We start from the raw sequence: 14,237 nt of genomic DNA, 5'->3' as shown, positions 1-14,237 counted from the left end.
TTGTAGGGGGTAGGGCATCTGTATGTGAATTTCACAATTAAACTCACTGTTGCACTTAACTTGTAAGACTCTGTGCTATGTCCGGTGCCAGGGGGCTTGTGAGGGTGACCGAGTGGCGCTGGGGTTTACGAGCGGTTCAACGTCGGTGCCAGATGTGCTGTCCCTTGCCCCCCCCCCCGCCAAAATCGGACACCGTAGTCCTCTGCACTCCGACGCCAACTACCCCATACGGCCACGTGATGAAGTGTCTGTGGTGAACGCTGCTGTGACCACCGGGGTGGATGGTTCAGCTATAGCCATGAGTCAGACCTCGGTTGGCGAATCTGAGCTCGCCACTCATCGCAGAGCGGGCTGTCATCATTCAACATGGCACTGATCGCACCCGCTTACACAATCATCAATGGAGTGCAATCCCGTAGTGCCACAGTGGTAAGGTGATGTGGAATTGGTGCCGTGTACACCACCTGAATGTTCATGGAGTATGCGCCCTTTCTGTTCATGAACACTTCCCTGTTGTCTGCAGGCGGGCGCATGGGGACGTGCACCATCGATGCCACCCTGGACCATCGGTATCCCGGCCACCTTGGTGAATCCACGTGCCCGTGCTTCCTGCTGTGCTCGGTCCTCGGGGAATTTAATGTACCTGTCCACGATGGCGTACAAGGCGTCGGTTACGGCCCGGATGCACCTGTGGACCGAAGCCTGTGAGACCCCGGATAGGTCCCCGCTCAGCGCCTGGAAGGAACCAGTAGCATAAAGGTTTAGGGCCACCGTCACCTTGATGGAGACTGGTATCGTGTGTCCTCATCCCGTTCCACGTGGTGCGCCACGAGGTGGCATGTATGTGTGCGACCATCTCCCTGTTGAACCGTAGTCTCCTCCTGCATGTAATGTCTCGTAGGGCCTCGAACGACATTCTGTCACGGTACACCCTAGGCCTTGCTGGACGCCTGTGGCACCCTGGCACCACCATCAGTGGCTCCCCCTCCTCCCACCCATGCACTTCGATATCAGTGCCCACTTCCTGTGCATTCCTCGCCATCTGGGGGTCAATGTTCCCCTCGGCAACCCTCTGTACATTCGGGGCCTGAGTGCCTGCAGCCTGCGCGGCGACGACGGGCCACTCTGCGGCCGCAGCCACTGCATCTGCAGCCACTGTGGGCCGTCCGACTCTACGTTGCCGGATGGCCACCTGCAGTGCAGCGGTTCCAATCACGGCAGTGAACATCACTGTCTGGTTGGCATACATGGTGACCTGCAGGAGGGTGGTGGGGGGCAGAGAAACGACATGTTACACGGAGGTTCTTCCACACCTCGGCAGCCGGGTTGCATGGGATACCTGTGTGCCCCTGTGGCCTGGTCGCGCTGCAGACACGCAGCCAGCCTAACCCCTGGTCACTGTCTGCGTCCAACGGTCAGTTCACACCGTCCTCCTCACCAGTGTGCCAGTCGCCTGTGCCCATCAGCCACACGACAACCTGCGGCCGTGTCGTCGACACCGTCCTGCCATATCAGGGCGGTTGACATGTGGCATCTGCGGATGGACGACACCCTCCACACTCTCCCTCACCTCCCTCCCACCTCCACTCCCTCCCTCACCCCCCCCATCCCACCTCCACTCCCTCCCTCACCCTCCCCACCTCCACTCCCTCCCTCCCCCTCCCACATCCACTCCCTCCCTCCCCCCTCCCACATCCACTCCCTCCCCCCTCCCACATCCACTCCCACCCCCCTCCCACATCCAGTCCCTCCCTCACACCCCCTCCCACCTCCACTGCCTCCCTCACCCCCCCCCCTCCCACCTCAACTCCCTCGTTCTTGGGGAAGCCGACCCGGTCTGCAGGAGCTCCGGAACAGTCCGCTCACCTCCTCACTGCTCAGCGTCAGCCAGCACGACTGGCTGACAACTTTATTTACCAGGTGTGAATGGCGACGACGTGAACTGGGGTCACGCCATCGGGACTTTGGCCCATTCGGGCCAGAGAATAGCGGGGGTAGCGGAGAATCGCCATTTTGGGTGTCTCGGGTGATTCTCCGGCCTGCGCCGCACAGAACTCGACGGGGCCGATCTCGCCGCTTGGGTGCATCGCGGGAGGGCGTCGGACTGGCGCCGCATGGAAAGCTGCCGCGGCAGGCGATTCTCCCAACCGGCGCGGCATCGGAGAATCGCGCCCCCTATTCTGCAAATGGGATTAAGATGGGTGGCTTGTTTCTTGGCCAGTGTAGACACGATGGGCCAAGGGATTCTAAGTGCTGCTCTGTTGAAGATACTGTCCGCACTCAAATTATAGATGATATATAATTTATGATGATATATATCCAGTTAGACTTGACTATTTTATTGATAAACATACTGAAAATGAAGGGAAAATTTCACCTTTGAGTCTTTGGGTGCGAAACAGCTAATGTAGTCATTTATTAGGTTGAAGATAAACCCTCTGTTCATCAATGTTAAACTTCGCTGTTGATTTAAGAAGATGTGAATTATTAAGACATGCAAGCACACACTTAGATTTGCACTTTATGGTTTACTACTGCACCATGAACGTTGGACTGATAAGTCTTGCAATGTGGCAGCAGGTGGACCCAGCATGGTTAGGTTTCCTCTCAGCCCTCTGTACTTCCTTGCTCACATCCCATCAAAGAATAAAACTTAAAAATCCAATGGAGCAATGATGAAAAGAGGGTGTTGAGCATAATATTGACCCAGGTGGAGGATGAAGATGGACTGAAAGGTATTTCTCACCCATAATTATCTTCTAATCATGTAGTGAGCGAAGGTAGCAAACGTTGATATATTTAAACAAAGATGCATTCAACAGTCCCAAGTGGAGACTCATAATTGATGCCGGTATTAAAGAAAGGAGAGCGTTATTTTTAGTTTTATGAGCAACTTCATTGCCAGGCACTTGTAAACAGTTCAATAAGGTTGTATGATGGTCAGCTACAACAAAAGAGCAGGTTTCTCTCTACTGACCTTCATAAAATGAGCCCAGCTGATGTTCGCATTCCTAGATTCCTCGGGGATTTCGGCATACCTCAGGTTGACATGTGGAATTATGGCCAGGAGCAGCGATTGCACAGTGAATTGGTAGCAATCGGGGAATCTCTGGGCTCTGGGGAGCTGTAAACAGATCATCACACCATTCACAGTGAGAAAGTGGAACATTCATGGGCAAAGGAATGCAACCAAAGTTTGGTTTGCATGGAACAGAAAGAATTAAAGATACATTACTCAAGCATTTGGGACGATTCCTTCATCTGTTTTCAATCACACAAAAATATTGCTACAATTATGGGGTTTTATTAGATGATTATGTTTTGAGACTGGATTTTTAAATTTAGGGTAAAACAAAGGAGAGTCATGTGACCTGATGCGCATTCTGAAGCGTGGGTTTTGATTGTTAAAGATTAAAGGGCCCAACTTGTTTTACTGGGAAGAAGGTGCAAGATGTTCCCACCTGTTTATGATGGCAGAAGCATCCGTGCTCACAGTAGATAGACTATTAATCGCCAAGTCCCAGAGAAGTGTTGCAAATGTCATGTGTTCAATGGTTATTCTTTAAATTGGCTACTTGAATCCAAGATAGAGTTGGAGTCAACATTTCTATCTGGGTACATGAACCATGTGATTCACAATGCCAGAGAGATGGGATTTGAAAGAGAAGGATTGCTAAGAAGCCATTTGTGAATTGGATTACATACTTTCCAGATGAAGATACAGACATTCAAATTAGGAACAGTAGGTCACTCAATCCCTCAAGCCTGCTCCCCCATGCAATAAGGTCATGGTTGATTGGATTGCAATCTCAACTCCATGTTCCCACGTACCCCCAATAACCTGTCCACCTCCTTGTTCAGCAATAATCTACCTTGCTCAGCCTTCAAAATACTCTGCTTCCACAACCTCTTGACTCACTACTCTCTGAGACCCTTTGATTCTCCTACAGGAGGCAACATCCTCTCCACATCCACCGTGGATTTATTATGTTTTACTCAAGTCCCCCCTACTCAGCTAAACTCCAGCAGATACAAGATTGGCCCTTCAAACCTTTCCTCAGAAGACAACCGTCCATTCCAGGTATTAATCTAGCGAACCTTCTCTGAATTCTGAAACTCACAGACAAGGGGGGAGAGAGAGCGAGAGAGGGACCTATATTGAAAAGACCAAATTTGTGAGGATTTTAAACAAGGCTGGACGATTCGCCTAGATGGAGTTAGCAGAAAGATAGTTCTGAGGTCAGAAGTTACCAGGCTGGGAAAGAAGAAGAATGGGATTAACTCCTAGGTGCTAAGAATACCTTTGGATTGGTTTGGACAACTTAAGGGACCAGCGTAAAATATAATTACAACGTAAAATTTTCAGTTGTGTTAAATGTAAAGACCAAAAGTTTTGACCTGTAGTTTAAAGTGTACATTGTCTGCAAAAGTAAATGTGAAATGAAAATGAAAATCACTTATTGTCACAAGTAGGCTTCAAATGAAGTGACTGTGAAAAGCCCCTAGTCGCCACATTCCGGCACCTGTCCGGGGAGGCTGGTACGGGAATTGAACCGTGGCTGGCCTGCCTTGGTCTTCTTTAAAAGCCAGCTATTTAGCCCAGTCCTAAACCAGCCCTCCTGTTGCTTTGGTTGCTTTTGGTTTGTCTGTCACAATAAAAGTGAATCTTATCATGGCATCCTTTCAGCTAGTTCACATGTCTTATTTAAAGTTATTGGTCTCTATAGGGGTCGTAACAGTATCTCAGATGATCAACATTTTGTGCTGCCAATTTCCTACAGTACACCAACACTTCAGAAATATGTCATTGGTTGCATTGTGCTTGGAGATGTCCTGAAAGATGTTATAGAAATGGAAGGCGTTCTCTCCTGTCTTTTATTTATGTACAAAATCTCTCAGTGGCAGGATATCCTACTCATTTCCAGTACCTCCTCATAAATGTACATTGTGTCTCTTCACTGGTCCCAATTATAGGGTTGTTTTAAAATGTACATCAGTGCACCAACTATTACCTATTCAACATTATGTATAGATTCACACTTTACTGCATTCATTGCTCCTTCATATTAAACCTAAGCTTTCATTGTCCCCTTAAGAGTGGTAACCCAAATCCATGAATGTTGTATCGAAATATTGTCCATTGTCAGGTTTCACTCCATGTACCTTAAAACACCGTCTCCTGGAAATGGGAGTTACTGATACTAACGGGAAAACAGGCAACATGAGAATTTCACAATTATCACATGAACTTTTCCAACACTGTATTTTCTATCATTTGAAGATAAAGCGGAGGATCCCAAATATGTCTCTTCTCTCAAGATATGAGGCAATATGTCATTAACTTTATAGAGTGAAAAGGTGATGAGATCTAATTTACCTTCATTTTGTCCTTCTCAATCAGATACTGGGCCATTGACTTGATCAATAATTCAAAGAAAAACCATGAATGCTGGAAATTAAAACAAAGCAATTAAATAAATGCTCAGCAAAGTATTCTCCCTGACTGGAAATCTTATTCAAAACGTCATTTCTTAACTCTGTGGATATCAGTAACTACTATCATTTTGTTTCACAGCTACTTTGTAACTCTCCAAAGCAACCACTTCACAGGAATGCAGTTAGCATGCTATTTGGCTACAGGGACTATCATAATTGGGCGAGATCGGATTACACTCAAATGTTCAAACTCATTCCACTACATAAAACAATACCGTTGAATCATGGAATCCCTACATTGGACAAGGAGGCCATTGGGCCCATTGAGTCTGCACTGACCCTCCTAAAGAGTACCCTATATAGGCCCACTCTCCCACCCAATCCCCACCTAACCTGCATATCTTTAGACACCAAGGGACAATTTAGCATGGCCAGTCCACCTAACCTGCACATCTTTGAACTGTGGGAGGAAAAGGGAGCACCCGGAGGAAACCCACACAGAACGTGAAAACTCCACACAGTCACCCAAGGCCAGAATTTACACTAGTAAAAAATGACTGGAAAGTTTGTTGTAAAAATGTGAGTGGTTCATTAATGTCCTTTCGCGAAGGGAATCTGCTGTCCTTACCCAGTCTGAACCTGCACCAATCCCACATCATGTGGTTGACCCTTGATGCTCTCATGGGAGCCAAGGTTGGGCAATAAATGAGACCCTGTCAGTGTTACCTATATCCTGAGAATGAATCCAAATGTTACAGCGATTCTTCACATTGTTTGAAAAGATCATAAGCAGGCAATACTTGCAACTAAAGTGCACAAGGAAAGGAGTTTTAAAACACTGAAATACTGTAGTTGTCACAAGTAATCAAGAAATGCAAAGAGAAAATAGCCGTTGATGTGGGGCAGCATGGTAGCACAAGTGGATAGCACTGTGGCTTCACAGCGCCAGGGTCCCAGGTTCGATTCCCCACTGGGTCACTGTCTGTGCGGAGCTTGTAGGTTCTCCCCGTGTGTACGTAGGTTTCCTCCGGTTTCCTCCCACAGTCCAAAGATGTGCAGGTTAGGTGGATTGGCCATGATAAATTGCCCTTCGTGACCAAAAAGGTTAGGAGGGGTTATTGGGTTACGGGGATAGGGTGGAAGTGAGAACTTAAGTGGGTCGGTGCAGACTCGATGGGCTGAATGGCCTCCTTCTGCACTGTCTATGTTCTATGACGTCATTTCAAAAATACAAGCGAGGAAAGAAATAAAGTGCGAAGAATATTCCAGTATGTGTTCTCAGGATGATGCAGCTACATTGATATTTCAGGATCACTCGTGTTTTCCATCAAGGCAATAATTTTTCATCTTGACTATATTCTAAATTAGCCATGTTACTATTTGCTTCAAAACGTTGAAAAGAGTCATGAAGAGTCCTTCCTGCCTGACATCCGGAAACAAATTAAAATGCAACAGAAATGTTATCGAATTTAGTCTTTCATAGGCCTACCGAGTCAGGCTTCACTGTTTCCAGGCAATCGAGTACCACTGACCAACAGAGTGCCCCACAGAGCCACAATTGATTGTAACTGTGCCAATCTTGGACCAAGTGGCAGCCTTTTTGCCGCTGAGTCAGAAAGTTGTGCGTTCACCGCAGACTCCATGGAGCACAAAATCCATGCCGACACTCTGAGGGCTCTCACTGCAAGAGTGCTGCACCAGAATGCTATTGTTTGGATGATGCAAAATTGAGCTTCTGTTTTCCCACATAGGTGGATGTAAAATATCTCACACCCATTATTTAAAGAAATACAGGAGAATTCTGATGTCTTGACCAATAATTATCCCTCAGTCACCACCACACAAACAAATTATCCAACAGGTTCTCCCTGCTACTTGTGGGATCTTGCTGAGCGCAGATTGGCTGTCACATTACAACAGTGCCCGTAATTCAAAAGTACTCCTTTGCTTGTGCTGTGCTCAGTGACTTCCTGAGGTTGTGACAAGTGCTACAAAAATGCAATTTCTTTCTTTTTATAAGAACTAGAATCTTGTATGACCGGGGAGGAAGCAGGATAGAAAATGGATGGCCTTTACTCTGCATTGTTCTGAACCAGAAAATGTCCTCAACTCCACCACCCTGACTTACATGACGGAGACATCAGTAAGAGGTGGATGGTAGAAACATAGCCTGTGAGCCACTGGAGGGCGCAGGAGAGGGAGACAGGTAGTAGAGGCTAAAGCTTAAACAACAGGCAGTTCAGTCCCTTAAAAGGGGTAGCATGGCAAAAGGCACTTCAGCAATCCCAGCTCTGCAATGAATAAATTACACAATATGATAATTATTAACGTTGGACCTTATTTATCTTTTTGCTTAAAGGAAGGTAAATCAAAATGGCCGAATGGCTGTTCAGACAAAGAAAGCACCGACCTTCAGCAATTTATTGATGGTGAGAAAATCCGCAGATTGTTTCAGGATTATGATGATTGACCTTGCCAGCTCTTCGTGTGTTGTCTTGTTTTCGGAGGTTGAGTACTGGCCCATCCTGAAAATGTACTGAAGTGAAGAATAAGTCAGTGAAGGATTGAGCGAGCCCTCTGGGACCCTGAAACGTGCTGTGGTGCAACTTGTTTAAACATGATGGCCGGGCTCAAGCAGAGGCTACACATCAGTCTAGTGGTAACATGAATGGACTCGTAATCAGAAGGCCTGGGCTGATGCTCTGGGGACACGCGTTCAAATCCTACCACAGCAGCTGGGTGGAATTTAAATTCAACTATTAATTATGAAATTAAAAGCTAGTCTCAGTAATAGAACATAGAAAAATACAGCACAGAACAGGCCCTTCGGCCCACAATGTTGTGCCGAACTTTTGTCCTAGATTAAGAACAAATTAATCTCTACCCCATCATTCTACCGTAATCCATGTACCTATCCAATAGCTGCTTGAAGGTCCCTAATGTTTCCAACTCAACTACTTCCACAGGCAGTGCATTCCATGCCTCCACTACTCTCTGGGTAAAGAACCTACCTCTGACATCCCCCCCTATATCTTCCACCATTCACCTTAAATTTATGTCCCCTTGTAATGGTTTGTTCCACCTGGGGAAAACGCCTCTGACTGCCTACTCTATCTATTCCCCTGATCATCTTATAAACCTCTATCAAGTCGCCCCTCATCCTTCTCCGTTCTAATGAGAAAAGGCCTAGCACCCTCAACCTTTTCTCGTAAGACCTACTCTCCATTCCAGGCAACATCTCCTTTGCACCTTTTCCAAAGCTTCCACATCCTTCCTAAAATGAGGTGACCAGAACTGCACACAGTACTCCAAATGTGGCCTTACCAAGGTTTTGTACAGCTGCATCATCATCTCACAGCTCTTAAATTCAGTCCCTCTGCTAATGAACGCAAGCACACCATAGACCTTCTTCACAGTGGCAACATTCAAAGATCTATGAACATAGATCCCAAGATCTCTCTGCTCCTCCACATTGCCAAGAACCCTACCGTTAACCCTGTATTCTGCATTCATATTTGTCCTTCCAAAATGGACAACCTCACACTTTTCAGGGTTAAACTCCATCTGCCACTTCTCAGCCCAGCTCTGCATCCTATCTATGTCTCTTTGCAGCCGACAACAGCCCTCCTCACTATTCACAACTCCACCGACCTTCGTATCGTCTGCAAATTTACTGACCCACCCTTCAACGCCTTCATCCAAGTCATTAATGAAAATCACAAACAGCAGAGGACCCAGAACTGATCCCAGTGGTACACCACTGGTAACTGGGCTCCATGCTGAATATTTGCCACCCACCACCACTCTCTGACCTCTATCGGTTAGCCAGTTCGTTATCCAACTGGCCAAATTTCCCACTATCCCATGCCTCCTTACTTTCTGCAGAAGCCTACCATGGGGAACCTTATCAAATGCCTTACTAAAATCCATGTACACTACGTCCACTGCTTTACCTTCATCCACGTGCTTGGTCACCTCAAAGAATTCAATAAGACTTGTGAGGCAAGACCTACCCCTCACAAATCCATGCTGACTATCCCTAATCAAGCAGTGTCTTTCCAGATGCTCAGAAATCCTATCCCTCAGTGCCCTTTCCATTACTTTGCCTACCACCGAAGTAAGACTAACTGGCCTGTAATTCCGAGGGTTATCCCTAGTCCCTTTTTTGAACAGGGGCACGACATTCGCCACTCTCCAATCCCCTGGTACCTCCCCTGTTGACAGTGAGGACAAAAAGATCATTACCAACGGCTCTGCAATTTCATCTCTTGCTTCCCATAGAATCCTTGGATATATCCCGTCAGGCCCGGGGGACTTGTCTATCCTCAAGTTTTTCAAAATGCCCAACACATCTTCCTTCCTAACAAGTATCTCCTGGAGCTTACCAGTCTGTTTCACACTGTCCTCTCCAACAATATGGCCCCTCTCATTTGTAAATACTGAAGAAAAGTACTCGTTCAAGACCTCTCCTATCTCTTCAGATTCAATACACAATCTCTCGCTACTGTCCTTGATCGGACCTACCCTCGCTCTAGTCATTCTCATATTTCTCACATATGCGTAAAAGGCCTTGGGTTTTCCTTGATCCTACCCGCCAAAGATTTTTCACGCCCTCTCTTCGCTCTCCTAATCCCTTTCTTCAGTTCCCTCCTGGTTATCTTGTATCCCTCCAACGCCCTGTCTGAACCTTGTTTCCTCAGTCTAAGTATCCTTCTTCCTCTTAACAAGTCATTCAACCTCTCTTGTCAACCACGGGGCCGTTCTCGGACCAGTGTCGCGTAGAAAAATGGAGCGCCAGGTGATTCTCCCACACGGCGCGGGAGCGGAGAATCGCGCCCCGTATCTTGCAGATCAGGGGTGGGATTCTCCCCTACCCGGTGGGGCGGGGGGTTCCGGTGTAATGGAGTGGCGGGAACCACTCCGGCGTCGGGCCGCCCCAAAGATGCGGAAGTCTCTTTGGGGCGGCCCTCACCTTGAGGGGCTAGGCCCGTACCAGAGTGGTTTCTGCTCCAGCTGGCAGGAAAGGGTTTTGGCGCCACGCCAGCCGGCGCCGAAAGGTCTTCGCCGGGCGACGCATGCGCGGGAGCGTCAGCGGCTGCTGACGTCATCCCCGCGCATGCGCAGCGAAGGGGGGTCTCTTCCGCCTCCGCCATAGTGAAGACCATGGCAAAGGGGGAAGAAAAAGAGTGCCCCCACGGCACAGGCCCGCCCGCGGATTGGTGGGCCCCGATCACGGGCCAGGCCACCATGGGGGCACCCCCTGGGGCCAGATCGCACCGCGCCGCCTTGTCCCACCGTTCAAAAGGAGGTTTAATCCACGCCGGCGGGAGAGGGTTGACACCGGCGGGACTTCGGCCCATCGCAGGCCGGAGAATCGCCGGGGGTGGGCCCACCGACCAGCGCGGCGCGATTCCCGCCCCCGCTGACCAGTGCGGCGCAATTCCCGCCCCCGCCGAATCTCTGGTGGCGGAGAATTCGGGACACGGCAGGGGCGGGATTCACGCCAGCCCCCGGCGATTCTCCGACCCGGTGCGGGGTCGGAGAATCGCGCCCAATGTGCCAGACACCACCATCACCATCCCTGGGTATGTCCGCCAGAAGACAAACTCAACAAACGTGGAAGCACTGTGGTATATTATCAGGAGGGAGTTTCCTAGTTGCCTACATGTGACTCCATACCACATTGTGTCTCCTGGCATCAAGTCACGCATGGGCAAGGAAATCAATTGCTGATTGCCAATTACCCTTCCCCCTCACCATCCCCTAGCTGATGAATTTAATACCAATTGGAGGGAGTACTGAGGGTGGCAAGGGCACAGAATGTACTCTGGGTCATGGACTTCAATGTCCACCACCAAGTGTGGCTCGGTAGCACCACTACTGACCGAGCTGGCCGTGTCCTGAAGGACATAGCTGCTACAATCAGCACCCTCAACTTGTTCTGTAGAAATTGTTTCCTCTGAAATTTGGTTTTCTTGCATCTGTCCTGATGATACAAGACCACAAGGCCAAAAGCTTTGACAGCATATTCTAGGTTAATTTGAGGTACCACAATTACAGCGAAGTCCAACCTCTGTACAATTTGAAACATCATTAAAAAGTAAACTACCTTGATATACGATCGCAGATAGTGGCCCAGACCCTCTTCATGACATCTGCACACAATGTGTATTATTACCCTGAAAGAGAGGCATGCCAAACAATTTGTTCATGGATTTTAGAGGTAAAATATGAGCCCGATGAACAAAACAGCAGATGGGTGTGTTGGCTTGTTACTCAAAACAGATACAAAACTCAATGTTTCACTTTTCACAACACTTAGACACACGCATGCACACATGCGAACATGTGTGTGTGTACACAGCAGCATATACACATAGCAACAAACAGACACAAGACAACACATGCACAAAACCACGCACAGATGGCGGCACACATGCTTGCACAGAGCAATACACACACATGCAACACATACTGCTAAATTCACAAAACTTCACTACACAAGTAACCTTCCATTTCTGATTGGATGGGGTCATGGAGGATCGGAATAGAATGAGAGGTGGGGGAACTGATAGGAAGATGGACAGGGACGATGCATGCAAATTGTTTACCTGGTAGAATTTACTGCAACGTCACTCTGGCTGGTTTTGGTGAGGATTGTGAGAAGCTGGTTTAGGATTGTTGGAAGGAAGTTGACCATCACACAGGTGTCCATGGCATGCAAACACTGCAAGAAAATATCAGCTCAAGTTACCCTCATTTAAAGAGGAGCACTCAGATTTCCAATCTAGGAACTCTATTCTCAGATGTACTATTTTGCATAATAAACCTCAACACCTCAGTCTTGCTTCTCTCACGGGACAGATTGATCGCTCTAATTCACAATTAATGAAAGCACATTGTGAAACTCCTAAATGCACAAGCTTGATTCTGCTGATTTGAATAATTTATGAAAATGATCGATAAATTTTCTATGTGAGTATCTCTGCAAAATCAGACTGACTGTGGTAATCCCTGTAAACACGGAGACAGACCTGAGAATTTCCTGTAATTATTGACACACTCCCATTGACTCATATAAACACTAACACACTCCCAGAGACCTACTGTAAACAATGACATGTCCGCAGGGACCCCATGCGGATAATGACACTTTTTTGGGCATACCTTGTTAAACAGTGACACATTCCGGCGATCAATTGTGACATATTAACAACTTATGTACAATTCTGGTCAATATAAACAGAATAAAAAGGCAGGGGAGAGGGTGCAACCAGACATCCATGCGCATATATACCAGGAGAAGATGAACAGGCGGGGTTGCTTTTCTTTTGCAACAAGATTGAGGGCCGACCTAATCGAGGTCTGTAAAATTCTGACAGGTTTTGATGGGATGGATGCAGAGAGACTGTTTCCTCTTGTGGGGAAGAGCATAACTAAAGGCCGTCCACATAAGTTAGTCACCAAGAAATCCAGGCGGGAATTCAGAAGAAACTTCTCTACCCAGAGAGTGGTGAGAATGTGGACCTCACTAACCACAGGGAGTGGTTGAAGGAAATTGGATCGGTGTACTTAAGGATAAGCATGTAGAGGGTTACAATGATAAATTCAAATGCGGAACGATGGAAGGAGGTTCAAGAGGAGTCTTAATGGGAAACAACTTGAGCCACCAAACAAACAAAAAAGTACAGCGTAGGCAATCGGTGATGCTTAAAGGGGAATGTTGCCAATGTGGAGGTAACCATATTCCTGAATCATGTCGGGTTAATGAGGCCGAGTGTTTTTATCATCACAGAAGAGGACATTTGATAAAGCAGTGCCGAGGTAAGTCAAGATCGCCGAGGAATTGATCAAGCAAGATGTTACACCTGTAAAATGTGGAAGAGCCAGGCACCAGTGATTCTGGTATTCACTCTCTGTTTAATCTGAAAACAGGCAAGACAGACATTATTACTGTAAAGCTGTGGGTAAATGGGAAGTGGATATATGGGCATCAGCTACTGTGCCAGGTGAGCATATACTTCAGTTCCAAAGAGGGAGCTGGGGTGAATGGCCTGCTGTATGTTGTACATCACCGTGCAAAATAAAACTCCCGCAAGTCCCCACCAGGGGGCCTCCAATGGCCTGCGAGACCACTTTCCCCCCACCCACCCCCGAGGTGCCATTACACCAGGCCCACGGTTTTGTGGATCATTACTAAACAGGTCTCATCCGTTTAGTCCTGGGCGCCGGGTGAATCTGGTATCCGTGTGTTTAATTTAAATGAGCCATGAGGTTAATTTAAATATGCAGATCTGGATCTCGCCCAGCGGGGGCAAAATCCAGGCGGATCAAATCGGGTGATTCGCGATTGGCCCGGCTTGGAGCCAGATGTGGAGTTCTCCCGCAATTCCCCTGTTGCTCCCAGATCCTCACGGGAACAACAGGGTCGCTGAATCACATCCTGTGTGTTATTGTTGACAAGTAGAGGAGTAAAAAGAGTTCACAATCCAAAAACATTGCTGCTCCAGTAAAGAAATTAAAGGGGGCGCTTCTCCGATATGGAGGCCAAGTGAACACCATCGTTAAACGGCGTGAACAGGGCCCGGGCACGACCCATTCTGCACAGGGGGCCAGCGCGGCGCTGGAGCGGTTCACGCCGCTCCAGTGTCCTTACGTGGTGCCAAATGGGCGCCGCACCAACCCACGCATGCGCAGTTGGGCCGTGCCATTCTGCGCATGCGTGCGGAACGTCTTATGCATGCCGGCCCCTCACCAACATGGCGGCGGTGTTCTGGGGCCGCGCACTGAAGGAGGTAGGC

The 14,237-nt window shown here is 48.0% G+C and overlaps 1 protein-coding gene across 3 annotated transcripts in view; it reads right to left on the bottom strand.

The window, feature by feature from the left end:
• Positions 1-14,237, bottom strand: part of dock11 (dedicator of cytokinesis 11) — a 386,085-nt gene that overhangs the window by 201,027 nt on the left and 170,821 nt on the right. For all 3 annotated transcript variants that reach the window (XM_072505033.1, XM_072505034.1, XM_072505035.1), the window contains exons 24-29: positions 12,048-12,163; positions 11,546-11,615; positions 7,847-7,972; positions 5,378-5,449; positions 2,978-3,124; positions 2,378-2,461 (exon numbers count right to left, since the gene is read on the bottom strand). In XM_072505033.1, the coding sequence (XP_072361134.1) occupies positions 2,378-2,461; positions 2,978-3,124; positions 5,378-5,449; positions 7,847-7,972; positions 11,546-11,615; positions 12,048-12,163 (615 nt within the window). The remainder of the gene's footprint in view (positions 1-2,377; positions 2,462-2,977; positions 3,125-5,377; positions 5,450-7,846; positions 7,973-11,545; positions 11,616-12,047; positions 12,164-14,237) is intronic.

The sequence above is a fragment of the Scyliorhinus torazame genome, chromosome 5, assembly GCF_047496885.1.
Source record: "Scyliorhinus torazame isolate Kashiwa2021f chromosome 5, sScyTor2.1, whole genome shotgun sequence".
Lineage (NCBI taxonomy): Eukaryota > Metazoa > Chordata > Chondrichthyes > Carcharhiniformes > Scyliorhinidae > Scyliorhinus > Scyliorhinus torazame.
The sequence above is the reverse complement of the archived record's forward strand: the minus strand, read 5'-3'. Positions and strand labels throughout refer to the sequence as shown.